At 50.7% G+C, this 14045-nt stretch overlaps 1 protein-coding gene across 2 annotated transcripts in view; it reads right to left on the reverse strand.

The window, feature by feature from the left end:
* Positions 1-14045, reverse strand: part of Sart3 (spliceosome associated factor 3, U4/U6 recycling protein) — a 31686-nt gene that overhangs the window by 14621 nt on the left and 3020 nt on the right. For both annotated transcript variants that reach the window (XM_085837035.1, XM_021162368.3), the window contains exons 2-6: positions 9811-9937; positions 8570-8674; positions 6799-6983; positions 4487-4538; positions 3393-3517 (exon numbers count right to left, since the gene is read on the reverse strand). In XM_085837035.1, the coding sequence (XP_085693161.1) occupies positions 3393-3517; positions 4487-4538; positions 6799-6983; positions 8570-8674; positions 9811-9937 (594 nt within the window). The remainder of the gene's footprint in view (positions 1-3392; positions 3518-4486; positions 4539-6798; positions 6984-8569; positions 8675-9810; positions 9938-14045) is intronic.

The raw sequence follows: 14045 nt of genomic DNA on the forward strand, positions 1-14045 counted from the left end.
AGAGAGAGAAGAGCACATGGCTCCTGCACACAGCAGCAGGCTACTTTAGTGCCGTGTTTCCCATATGACAATGAGTTGGTCATCTAGACTCTGTGCCACTGAAGGACAAGAGCTGTCCCAGTAACAGCACAGAGGGTGGAATCTAAGGAGGGCAAAGGCAACTCGGGGTCAAGCTTCTGCTGACTTTTGGGGGAGTCTGAGACAGGGCTTCTCTGTGTAGCCCTGGCTGTCCTGGAACTCACTATGCAGACCACACTGGCCTCAAATTCACGGAGAACCACCCGCCTCTGGCTCCTGAGCGCTGGGATTAAATGCATGCGCCACTGCGTCCAGCTGCTTCACAACTGATCCTCAGATCATGTGTAAGAGGCAGGTCTCGGTACTGTCCTTGTCTTACAACCAGAGAAACTGACGCACAGGGAAGCCCACATCTGCCCAGAATCAGGGTGGTGGAGTGGGTTCAAAACAGGCACATCCTGACTCTCTCCTCGCTGTGCTCAGAAAGATATGAAAGCAGAGTCAAGATGCCCAAGGAAGCTCAGAGGACCACAGGGCTGCCTGCACACCTAAGGGATGAGACTGCAGGCTATCACATCAAACCAATGGGAGATTCAAAGCAGACACTACTGATTCCTTCCAAGAAGCAAGTCCATGACAGACAGCTGAGCTATCTATGACAATACACAAGAGACACGTGTATTGTGGTCAAAAACATCACACCAGTGCAACCTACAGCCTGAAAACAGCTGTCAACAGGAAAAACAGAGACAGGGCCTGCCAGATACAAAACAGGGAAGATTTGCTGCCAGAGAATCCCGGGTGCTGAGACAGTACACATTAACGTCAAGCCAGATTCCAGATAGAGAGCTGAGAGTCAACAGGAAGAGGCAGAACAAAGAAAGCAGCGCTCACAGAAAGGCTGCCAACGTGGACCAACCACGACTGTCTGAGGTGGTGCTGACAGCTGTGCCTGGAGGGGCAAACCAAAATGCAAGATAATTCAAGAAAATAAGAGCACAATGAGGTGTGCGGTAAATCCTGTCCACAAACATCACTGTTCCACAAGACGCTGAAGCCTAACACTCCTGCCGTGAGCAAGCCTGTGGATGAAAACCATGATGTGAAATGCCGCCTACACTCTGTACATCAGCAAGCACAACAGTAAATAAGTCTTTACAGAAACAGCTTACATGTTCACCAAAAGCCACTGTCTGCTCAAAGCTTCCACGACAGTGTGCGCTCCCGGGGTTAGCACAGCCTCCCAGGTGAGAGGGACCTCCCTCACACTGAGCACAGATCTATGCAGCAGCAATCAACATTTAACAGAACTGCGTGTAGGCCTGCCAGAAACAAACTGAAGGCAGCAAGGTCCCTCAGAAAAACTCAGGGAGGAACGATCAACTGACTACCACAGCACAAGCAGGGCAGCGGGCAAAGAGCCACGGCACACACTCATCACCATGTGGTTCCACAGAGAGCCACGGCACACACTCATCACCGTGTGGTTCCACAGAGAGCCCAGCACACACTCATCACCGTGTGGTTCCACAGAGAGCCACGGCACACACTCATCACCGTGTGGTTCCACAGAGAGCCCAGCACACACTCATCACCGTGTGGTTCCACAGAGAGCCACGGCACACACTCATCACTGTGTGGTTCCACAGAGAGCCCAGCACACACTCATCACCGTGTGGTTCCACAGAGAGCCACGGCACTCACTCATCACCGTGTGGTTCCACAGAGAGCCACGGCACACACTCATCACTGTGTGGTTCCACAGAGAGCCCAGCACACACTCATCACCGTGTGGTTCCACAGAGAGCCACGGCACACACTCATCACCGTGTGATTCCACAGAGAGCCACGGCACACACTCATCACCGTGTGGTTCCACAGAGAGCCCAGCACACACTCAGTCACTGTGTGGTTCCACAGAGAGCCCAGCACACACTCATCACCGTGTGGTTCCACAGAGAGCCCAGCACACACTCAGTCACCGTGTGGTTCCACAGAGAGCCACGGCACAACTCATCACCATGTGGTTCCACAGAGAGCCACGGCACACACTCATCACCGTGTGGTTCCACAGAGAGCCCAGCACACACTCAGTCACTGTGTGGTTCCACAGAGAGCCACGGCACACACTCATCACCATGTGGTTCCACAGAGAGCCCAGCACACACTCATCACCGTGTGGTTCCACAGAGAGCCACGGCACATACTCAGTCACCGTGTGGTTCCACAGAGAGCCACAGCACACACTCATCACCGTGTGGTTCCACAGAGAGCCCAGCACACACTCAGTCACTGTGTGGTTCCACAGAGAGCCACGGCACACACTCATCACCGTGTGGTTCCACAGAGAGCCACAGCACACACTCATCACCGTGTGGTTCCACAGAGAGCCCAGCACACACTCAGTCACTGTGTGGCTGGCCCTACACTGCAACAAGGGACACACTTGTTATAATCAGGACCACACTGGCTCTCCACACAGGTTCGTATAGTTACTGCCTGCCTGTTCCTGCTAGATGGAGACCCAGACAGGGAATCTAAACTAAGATTTCAAGTCAATGAACCATCGCCAACATAGACAGTAGTTCGAAAGCAAAAAGATACCATCAGAAGCCAGGACTCCCAAAAAGTACCCAGAAAAAGAAAAGGAAAAGGGGGACCGGGGGGGGGGGGGGCTTTACAACTTCTAACGCTGAAAAAGCTTCACAGAACAAAAAGCCCCGAGGGCCAACGCACATGAGCAGAGGCTGTCATTAGTAATCAAGGAAAACACAAAACTCCAACTCAACTTGGAGCACAAGCTGAACTCACTGACGTCAACACAGGACTGGCAGCAGAGGGTCCAGCACTGCTGGCAGGGTGAAGGCAGCATGGCCCTGTGACCAGCGAGTTCCTTCTTCTAACACAGCCTAGAGAAACCCCTCTGTGTGTACAGATGACACTGTGCCCCTGTGCGCACACTGCTGCACATACAGCCGCACTGGGCGACACACGGGCTAAACACTTATGACACATAAGCTAAATACGCACACACACAAGCACACGAAAAGAACACAGTCTGGACCACCATGCCGAGGTCTACAAGCAGGATCAAGCACGATGCTAAGGGTCCATCCACAGGAGCACAGCCATCCAAGGGGCAAGAGGGACTGTCATGAAGCCATCGAGTGGCCACCTTGAGTCCAGAGAGGAGGAGAAGAGACTCCCAGGGCACTGTGTGCTCTCTAACCTGAGGGCTGGGAACACGGCTGTTCATGATGCTATATGTACTACACATTACACGATAGAGCAAACCTTAGAGACTGTTCTCTGTGGCTATGGCTGCGAGTTGTGGGAGAGCTTTTGGTTAAGTCCCCAGTGAGCAAGGCACTCACCAGCGCTTCCTCATAAGGCTTGTACTTCTCCAGCTGCCCCAGCGCTTTCTGATAGCTCTGAAGTACAGACTCCGGCATGGGCTCCTCTGACCATTCTTCATACTCTGCAAAGGTGGCCTCCATCTCTACAGAAAGACAGACTCAGGCTGTGGGCTGTGCCATTGAGTTATACCAACATAAAAAGCCAGAAGATCCCAGTGCCACCCACCCCTCCCACACCTGTGGTTACTACAGCTCTCACTGCTCAGTCCCCAGGTCTGTGCAGTGGCTCCCAGCACTGATCGAGCCGCACTGCAGTCCTACACCTCCACCCTCTACCTCCTGGGGCCCCACCTCTGCACGGTCTGTTCTTCTGAAATCCTCAGGGTGCCATGAGGAAAGAAGCTGACGTTAACAGCAGAGCAGCCTGGCTGCCTTGAGCTACCATGTCAGATGGAATCTACAAACATGTCAGTTCTGGTCTGTAATGGACGACACCCAACAATTCCAGCAGACAGCACTTGCTAACATGAGATCTGCAGCCCGGGGAGCCGTGACGTAAGAGACCTCAGGGCTCAGCAGCTGCCCTGAGGTTCTGAGCAGGGCCTGAGACAGGCAGTAGGGAAGTGCCGACCCCACACACACAAAAGGCCCTCCCGGCACTGCCTACGCCCAGTGCCGGAGTCATGCCAAAATGGCCTCACCAACAAGAGACCCTAGGCAAAGCCACTAAAATTGAGACATGAATAGCTACAATCTACTTCTGAAGCAAGTCACTGTAGGATCGGCAGAATGCCCGTGACATGCAGAGACAGACCAGCGTGGGACTCTGGGTCAACAGTGTCCCAAGTGTCCCAGGAAATGAGGCACTGTGATCATGTCCCCCTTTGTAAGTGTGTCTCAAAGTAGTGAGAACTGTCAAGTGGGCTCCAGGAACCATGGTCTCTCCCGCCCGCCTCTGAGCCTAATAACTCTCAGTGTTAACAATTCGAAACAGACTTTTCTGACAGTATTGAGAGCACCAATCCTGCCTGCCCCATAGGCTGCTGGGAAGGATGTGAATGAGGGCACTAGCAACACAGAGGGCTGGCTGCTGACAAGTCTGCTGCTCTTACCGTACAGTGGGATCGCCAGCTGTCGCCGGAAGAGGCTGTGCACTTTCTCCAGCTGTGAATCAAAGGTTTGTTCCCGGTCAGAAGGGGAAAGGAAGGCAGCTATGGGCTAAAGAGGCAAATCGGCAGTAAAGAAAAGCATTGGTTCCTTCCACTTCAGAAAAACTCTCAACAAACTGTCAATTCAACCTGAAAATAAGAGTCTATGCTGCGTCACACAGGAGGTGTCATCCATACTGTGGCCTCTAGGGCTACGGCAAGAAGAGAAAGAGGAACACAAGGGACCCAGGGGCCAGTGAGATGGCTGTGCTGGCGAAGAGGGCTTGCTTGGTCCTAGGTCCACAAGGTAGAAGGAGAAAACCAACTCCTGCAAGTTGTCTCTGACCTCTACATGCAGCTATGGCATACATATAACACACACACACACACACACACACAACAAAACAAAACAAACAAAAACAAATCTTTTTAAAAAGAAAGCAATCTGGGCTGGAGAGATGGCTCAGAGGTTAAGAATACTGGTTGTTCTTCCAGAGGACCTGAGTTCGATTCCCAGCACCCACATGGTGGCTCGCAACTCTAATGGGATCTGATGCTTGCTTCTTCCAGACAGCTGTTAAGGAAGACAGAGCACTCATATAAATAAATCTTTTTGAAAGAGAGAGAGACAGAGACAGAGAGAGGAAGGAAGGAAGGAAGGAAGGCAGGCAGGCAGGCAACCAACTACACGGTGCTGAGCCTAAGAATCACAAGGAGAGCACTTAGGGTCCCAGCCTCAGGGAGGCTGGGAAGGGATCTGGACAGCACAGTGGCAGGAGTCAGACACGGGGCAGAGCTGCAGGCTTGGGGACTGCACGTGAAGTACGCTATGGTAAAGCCACAGCAGACAAATGCAACAGTGTTTGGAGAGCCAGCCATGGAGGGCACGTGAGCCCAGCTCTGGGTAGCAGAGGCAGCAGGCGCTGTTGTCTGAAGTCAGCCTGGGCTCATGTCCAAAGTTTAGGAACAGACGCTGCAGAGCACAGGCCCCGGCCTCACCCGGTGATCTGCAGACTGAGGACAGAAAGTCGCCAAGGCTGCACTCGTCACACAGCTGTCTTCACTCAGCACCCTTTTCCAAATGTTAGACTATAAGCAAACAAAATGGGATCCAAAGCCAGGCATGGTGGTGCACGCCTTTAATCCCAGCACTCGGGAGGCAGAGGCAGGCGGATTTCTGAGTTCAAGGCCAGCCTGGTCTACACAGTGAGTTACAGGACAGCCAGGGCTATACAGAGAAACTCTGTCTCAAAAAAACAAAAACAATAAAAACAAAACAAAAAAAAACAAAAAGGGGGGGGGGGCTGGTGAGATGGCTCAGTGGGTAAGAGCACCCGACTGCTCTTCCAAAGGTCAGGAGTTCAAATCCCAGCAACCACATGGTGGCTCACAACCATCCGTAACGAGATCTGACTCCCTCTTCTGGAGTGTCTGAAGACAGCTACAGTGTACTTACATATAATAAATAAATAAATCTTAAAAAAAAAAAAAAATTCGCTCCCCGTACGGGCCAGTAGTAATTCCTTGCCGGGCGTGGTGGCGCACGCCTTTAATCCCAGCACTTGGGAGGCAGAGGCAGGCGGATTTCTGAGTTCGAGGTCAGCCTGGTCTACAAAGTGAGTTCCAGGACAGCCAGGGCTATACAGAGAAACCCTGTCTCGAAAAAAACAAAAAAAAACAAAAAAAACAAAAAAAAAAAAGACAAATAAAATTAAAAAACAACAAAAAAAAAAAAAACAACAAAAAAAAAAAACAAAAAGGGACCCAGGCACCCAGTGCAGGCATGAACACCTCATACACCTGCCTGAAAGCCATTTTATACAATGTCACAGGGGATCACAGGGCCAGTCTCCCAGTCCCACTGTCAGTCAGCACCAAAAAGGTTTGCAGAACAAAGCATTCTGGATTTCTGAGTTCCAGATTAGAGATGCTTGACTTGTGATGGCTACCTGTGAGGGGGCCCAGAGAGGGCTCAAATGTCCATCCACCCGTATGAAGTAAAACCTCCCCTCAGTCACACTGAACGGGACACAAAGGTATACATACATAATATACACACATGAAGATACACACACACACACAGATACACACAGAGCTGTATAACTACAACTGCAGTGTTTTAATGTAGCAAAAAACAGTCATCTATTTCCAAGTCAGCTACCGACTTTGCTGTTGACTGCCCGTCTCTTAACAGGCCAGCAAAAGCTGGTCAGGCTCTTAGAGTCTGTCTGAAAACAGCCCTTCCTCCGAGCAGGGACCTCAGAGCCTGGACTCACCCGAGCAGCCTCCACGATGGCGCTTTCAAACTCTCGGTAGGCCTCCCAGATGGCCAGGCCTTTCGTCATGTGTAGGCCAACAGAGGACAGGGCTCTTTCAAACACAGAGCGAACCTTCTCAAGGCCACCTTTCTGACCAATGCCACCAACTGAGTACTGGCCATACTCTAGCCAAATGTTTGGACCTAAAAGACAAGAAGCGATCTGTAAGTTCGGCTCATTGATATGCCCCATGTCACCCTCATGAAGACAAAACACATGTCCACCGAACACATGTTCTTTCTGCAAAGGACACTGCCATCAAGCACTCCAGCTTCCCACAACACTTAACTCTCAGAGAGCTGTCCACATGTTCCTAAGCACAGCAGAGATCTGACCACACACACAGCACGCCAGGGGTGCACACCAAGTGCATGCATACACACAGTTTATTAAAACTGAAGGGGTAGAGCATGCAGCCCCATGTGTTTATCCCAACAAAGCAACAGACAGACACATGAGGGTGGGAGCTTGAAGGAAACCACTAACATATTTCAGTGACCATAAGTATAAATCTGAGACGCTTGTCCAAAACACTTCAGTTCCTAGAGCTTCATTTCTTGCTAGGCCTTAATCTTGCAAGTCTTCCGGTAAAAAGGGGAAGAGAAAGCCAGAGCACCCAGCCCGTGATTAGGAATCCACTTGTTCTGATTTGAGACTCTGAGGCAAGGTCTTCCCTTCAGCCCTGCCTGTCCTGAAACTCTGAGACAGCATGCACACACACACATGTGGAGTTTCTGATAGCAACATCTTCCCCATTGAGTGTATAGCTCTGAAAACCAATAAGCCCTCCCTGATGGGGGTGGTGGTGACACCCGTACCCAGTACAAGAGAAGCAGAGGCAGGAGGATCACCACAATGGCCACAGCCCCCTTTGACACACCTATTTTTTTGGTCATCTTCGAGCCAGGACCCAAATGCTGCTCTCAGAGGTTGGGTTCTTTTCTTAGAGACAGGGTCTCATGTGTACCAGGAGAGCCTTCATCTCACTAGATACTCTAGGCTACCCTTGAACTCCTGCTCTACTTCCTGAGTGCTGGGACTACAGGAAAGCACCCGCACTCAATTTCTTAAACCGTTTCAATGCTCTTCTCGAAAACATGGTGTCAAAAAAAAAAAAAAAGAAAGAAACAAAAAAACGAAAACATGGTGTCCGGACTGTAGAAGACGCTGTGCAAAGCCAATATTTCAAACTTTTTGTTTGTTTCTGAGATAGGGTCTCACATGAACTCACTGTGAGGCCCAGGCTGTCCTGGAACTCTTGATGCCAGGGGTAAGTGTGTGAGGACACACCTGTGTACAGGTTAGGACGAGGCTGAAGCCCAGCAGCCTGAGCTACAAGGTGAGACCCTGTCTGAAGTATTAGCATCAAAAAGGACAGAAGGTCAGAAGGTCCAATCTTAATACCAGCACTCAGGACGCTCACAGACTGTAGCTTGATGGGGTGGGGAGGGGGGAGGCTATTTCAATCAAAGATACAAGCTGAACTTTAAGTGCCTAGAAATCCCATTTAAGCCCTCCCTGTCAGACAGGTGCTGAGTGCAGGAGCCACTTAGTCTCTTCCCAGTAAAGTGGTAGTTTCTTCTACTTTAATCTTAGGCCCAAACAACCTCTACCGAACAAAGAACTGAAAACCCTAAGTCTGGGACTAAAGCATCCTTCCCTGGCCATCCCTCCCCCCACAAACAGCTCACAGCACGGGGAGGGAGGGACCCAGGGCCCAGGCACTCACAGATGTAGTCCTTCACCGCTCTCTCGAAGAGCTCGTACACGTGCTCGCGGTCCAGGCCGTCCATGGCCATGCTGATCTCGTCGTGGAGCCACTCCAGCCAGAGCTCTAGAGACGACAGCACAGATCAGCACACGCCCTCTCCTGCTCCCACGGGCTCTTATAGCAGAGCACATACTGCGCTCTCAACAGAGGCAGTGAAGCCATCACGGCAGACATTCACTACTCTGCAAAGCACTTGGCATGTTCCCATGAAAGGGAGGTGAGGAGAGCTGTGTCTGACCGACTGACCGACCGACACCAGGGTTGCCAAGCTGAACAGTCAGTCAGCTGTAAACATGCACAGGCCCAGCCACAGAGCTGCTCACCACCAGTGCGCTTCTCAGGGGCAAATGTGTGGACATAAGCAAGATGGACAACTACTACCCCAAACACACTTGCATTCCACTTCCAGGCTGGAGGGATAACTCAAAGGGAAGGAGCTAGCTGCTCTTCCAGAGGACCCAGGTTTGATTCCCGGCACCTAAACCCATTTCAGGGGATCCGACTCCATCTTCTGGCCTCTCTGTACACCAGGTACACACATACTTGCATAAAGGCAAAACCACCCATATACTGAAAAACTTAGAGAGATTTAGAACTATAAATGTTGGGCTGGAGAGATGGCTCAGCAGTTAAGAGCACTGATTGCTCTTCCAGAGGTCCTGAGTTCAATTCCCAGTAACCACATGGTGGCTCACAACCATCTGTAACGGGATCCGATGTCCTTTTCTGGTGTGTCTGAAGAGAGCAATAGTTAACTCACATACATGAAATAAATAAATCTTTTTTTTTTTGGGGGGGGGGGGTCGAGACAGGGTTTCTCTGTATAGCCCTGGCTGTCCTGGAACTCACTCTGTAGACCAGGCTGGCCTCAAACTCAGAAATTCACCTGCCTCTGCCTCCCAAGTGCTGGGATTAAAGGCGTGTGCCACCATGCCCGGTGAAATAAATAAATCTTAAGAACTATAAATGTTTACCTAAATTTTCAATTCTGTGGTACAAGAGGCTAACTATACACTTGTTGAAGTGGAAGAGACCACAGTGAAGTTAAATTACATTAAAGATAATGTTTCTCATTGTATTGGGGTAAGCGACCAGTATTCCACAGGTGAATCTGTATGACAGACCACAGTCTGCAAAACAGCCTGAGGCGATGAAGAAGCACGGAGCAGGCAGCGCTCCTCTCTCTCCCCGCAGCTTACCTTCAGTCAGGGGGAAGAGCTCGCTCATCTTCTGGCGGGCCGCCCTCACTCTGCTGAGCTCGCCTTCCAGCCGCAGCAGCCTGATGAGCTCCACGTGGCAGTTGTAATCATAGCCATTGATGGACAGCTAAGAGCAAAGGGACACTCCTAAGAGCGGGCCTCAGCATGGCTTAGCAGTTGTCACCACAGCCCCGCCACACAGAGAACTCCAGAGGTTCCCCCAGGCTCTCTAAGGAAACAAGGAGCTCCATCCTTAGCCAAGTGACCTGTGACTTCCTGGGCCTCAGCTCCCCAACTATGTGGGGGCCCTGCTAGTCTCAGCCCACGGAGCTCGTGGGATTTAAATGGCAGATGTATCATGAGTTCCTTCATCTTACTGAACAGAAGTAGGGACAGCGAGAAGCTGGTGTAGGATCCATGACTGTGCCACCAACTCTGGCACAGGTCCCAAACCTACAAAATAACTCCCGTGGGAAAAGACAGCCACTGACTGGCACCTGGGCTGACTCTAGAGGGACACTGCCACAGTCACAGCTCCTCGGTTGTTTGTTTTTAGTGTTTTCTTTAATTATGCACATCTGAGGTAACTGACGTCAGCTGTTCTCAGCGTCTAGAAGGCGGAGGCAACCCCGGCTGAGGTCACAGGTGGTTCCCAACCTGTGTGCTGAGAGCCAAGCTCTTCACAGTGAGCTCTCACCAGGCTCAGTGACAGGTTCTGGAGAAGGGCTGGTGCATTCTTGTTAGCCCTGGCCACCCTCCTACTCCGGAACGCAGATCTTGCTGTCACTGGAGACCTGCATTAAGCTGCACTTTGTGTAGTCCTGGCTCCTCTGCCTTTGACAGCCAGAGCTCACACTACAGTGGGATTTTTCCAAATTCCACAACAGCAACATAAAGGCTCATTTTTACATTTGGAACTTTTCAAGGTAAAAACTGAAAATATTTTACTCTTACACATCAACACAAATAGAATATAAGAATAGGATTAGCAATCCCGGCGGTGGTGGCACACGCCTTTAATCCCAGCACTTGGGAGGCAGGGGCAGGCAGGTCTGCCTGGTCTACAAAGTAAGTTCCAGAACAGCCAGGGCTACACAGAGAAACCCTGTCTCAAAAAACCAAAAAAAAAAAAAAAAAAAAAAAAAGAATAGGATTAGCAGTAGCCCCACCATGAGAGAACCAAAAACAGCCTTCCAACAGGACAGGGGTGAGTCTGAGAAGGGACCGTGGAGCCCACAAAACAGAGTGGGAGCAGAAAACAGTAGGGGGGAGCCCTGTCTCCTGGGGACTTTTCTAAGTCATATAAGGAAGAAACATACAATTTAAGACCATCTGACCCCAAGACAGCATTTATGAGTGGGAGTGGAAGGGAAAGGCTCCACACCACTCAAGCCCGATGCTAAGCGCCTTCAGTGGAAGATGCCAACACACAGAGAGAGCAGCACCATGAGTTAGGCCTGGGGCAATCCCAGCACTGCCTTCGCAGAGATAAGAAGGCTGAAGTCTTCCCTTGCTTACTCTGAGAAATCCTGGTTCGGGGGGAAAACTGGATGGTGTGATAGATAGTCCATGCCTTTAATCCCAGACATGTGGACAGCAAACAGGCAGACTGTGTGAGGTCAGCACCGTGAGCCAGTGAGGACAGACACACGGAAACAGTGTCATTCAGTCCAGAGGGGCTGCAGACACTATGCCCACCTGCTACAGCCATACAAGGGCAACACCTCAGCTGCTCCCAGCACCCAGCCTCCACCCCCACACCAGCCGGCACATGCGAGCTCACAAAGCTTTCTTCCTAGCGCCCAAACTGCAAACAGCCTTATGGTGCAAGGCCAAGTCAGGGTGGAGCACCCCATTCCACTACTACGCTACAAAGGGAAGGGACATTCTTGAAATGGAAAGGTGGTTTTGAGTCAGAAAACAATTTTCCACTCAGCAGATAAAGGGAAGACAAGTGGCCTCAGTGCAGAAGGGCAGCTCACAAAACCATCCAACCAGGACTTAGAATTTGTATTTGGCAAAAGAACAGAAAGACACAGCGTGGCCTGTGAGCCTCCCCTGGTGCTCCCCAGTGGACATGCACCCAGAACCTTCTAAAACCACACAGAGATGTCCACAAGTTCTCTTGTCAAACACATAATTGAGTCTGAGGCTCAAATAGCTAAGGGAAGGAAATGAACGACATGAGGGGAGGGGAAGATGGCAGCTGCGCACACGTCCTTAGAAACAAGCAGCCTGATGCAAACAAGCCAACTTTACAGGAAGTTTCTGAAGTAGCTAAACTCACAGAAAGGAAGCTGACCTGGACTGGGAGAGAGAGAAGGGGCTACCGCATGGGCACTGGGCTCCAGGTCTGCAAGGTGAACCCTTCTCCAGACCTCCACACATATGAACTGATGTCAGACCAAGACCTACACATTTGGAAACGTTTCAGATGGCGAATTCTAGAGCAGAAAAATCTGGAAGGCATTCCAATAGGCTGGCACAACACAACCCTAACTGCAAAGTGTGGCAAACCTGTCTCCTCAGTGACAGCATGCCACAACAAAGTAAAGCAACAAAGTGCATGGACCAGTGTGCTCCTCTTTCTGGATTCCAGAACTGTGGTGGTCCGAGCCTCTAGTCCCACCACTCAGGAGACAGAGGTAAGAGGATCTCTGAGTTCTCAGACAGCCAGGGCCATTTTAGAGAGAACTCACATGAAAAAGAGGGGGAAAAGGTTTTAATAATAATCGAGCAAGAAAGTTGTATTAGGAAATAAAAGCAGTGCTAAGAAGGCAGGTGGCTAAGCTGGTGGAGAACTGAGCAGAAGAGCCCAGAGCACACAGATGAGTCAGCTCTTGTTCCATCTGCTGACATCAGCCCAGGTCCACAACTGAGACCCAGAGTTTGTAAAACGAGACTCAGACACTAACTCTTAAGCCAGACTTAGAGACTAGCTCTCCAACCACTTGCTATCAACACACAGAAAGATGTTGATAAAGAACATAAACAGTGACTTAAGAGTGAGCTGGGCTTGGGCTTCCTTCCCAACAGGTGCATGGCAGCTTGCAATCACCTGACTCCAGTCCCAGGGGATTGAAGAACACAGAAATAGCATAAAAATATGTTCTCGTTTTAATCCCAGGTGTGGGATCCAGGGCTGCTTCAGATTGTCCACAGCAGGTGACTATGATTGGTCTCATGCTCTAGAAGGGGCGTGATTTTTGCCAGCTGTGACTGTGAGTATGTGACATTTGAAAGTCTGTGGACTTTTCAGAGTATAAATGCTAAGGCCCAATAGCCAGAGGCTGGTTGGTGGTTGGATGCTGCTGATTGCAGTTTGTCAAATAGTTACCATGTGCAGAGAAGATTAGATATCCTGATGGCGAAGATCAAACTTGCCCCAAGGAACTCGATGCCCCTAGTCAGCAGAGAACACCCCTTTCCTCTCTATCTATCCTTTTGCCTTTCCACCTAGTACTGACAGGTTGAATGGATGGAAGAAAAAGGAACCCACAAAGTAGCTATGTCCGGGCTTGTGGGCCCAGGACACAAGCTATGTCCGGGCTTGTGGGCCCAGCATCTGGAGGCTAGGGATGGTTAGGGCTAGGGATGAAAACATGTACTTCCCATGAACACTGCATGTGATCGTTCCCGCTGTCAACATGACACAACCTAGAATCACGTGGATAGAGTCTCAGTGTGGGGTTTCTAGACCAGACTGGCCTGTGGTGTGTCTGAAAGGACTGTCTTGATCATGCTAGGTGAGGTGGCACTATGGGTGGCACATTCCCTAGGCAGGGCAGTGCTAATCTGAATTGAGTGCACACTCACAGGCATGCACACACTCATTCTCTCTGCACTTGACTGTGTGTGACTGACAGCTGCTCCACGCTCCAGCTGCCATGACTTCCTCATAATGATGAACTAGACCCTCAAGTTGTGAGCAACCTTCCCCTAAATTGCTTCTGTCAGGTTCACCACAGTGAACAAAGCTAAAGCAAAAGCCAAAAAGGAGCCTGAGGTGGACAGCGTGGCTTCTGGGGTCAGCCTCTTACTTTCTGAAACAAGGCCGATGCTTGGGTGGAGTATGAAGCTGTGGCACGGCATCAAATGCCCCTGACCTACACCTCTGGCCGGCCCAGGCGGCTCCGTGGACAAGCACATATGGAACAAGCATTCGGCTCTGAGTCTGCTCTGTGGAAGGAGAGACGGGCTTCAGGAAAGGATGACTTCGGCCCAAGCACACACAC

The sequence above is a fragment of the Mus caroli genome, unplaced genomic scaffold (assembly GCF_978045245.1).
Source record: "Mus caroli unplaced genomic scaffold, Mus_caroli_1 scaffold_4, whole genome shotgun sequence".
Classification (NCBI taxonomy): Eukaryota; Metazoa; Chordata; class Mammalia; order Rodentia; family Muridae; genus Mus; species Mus caroli.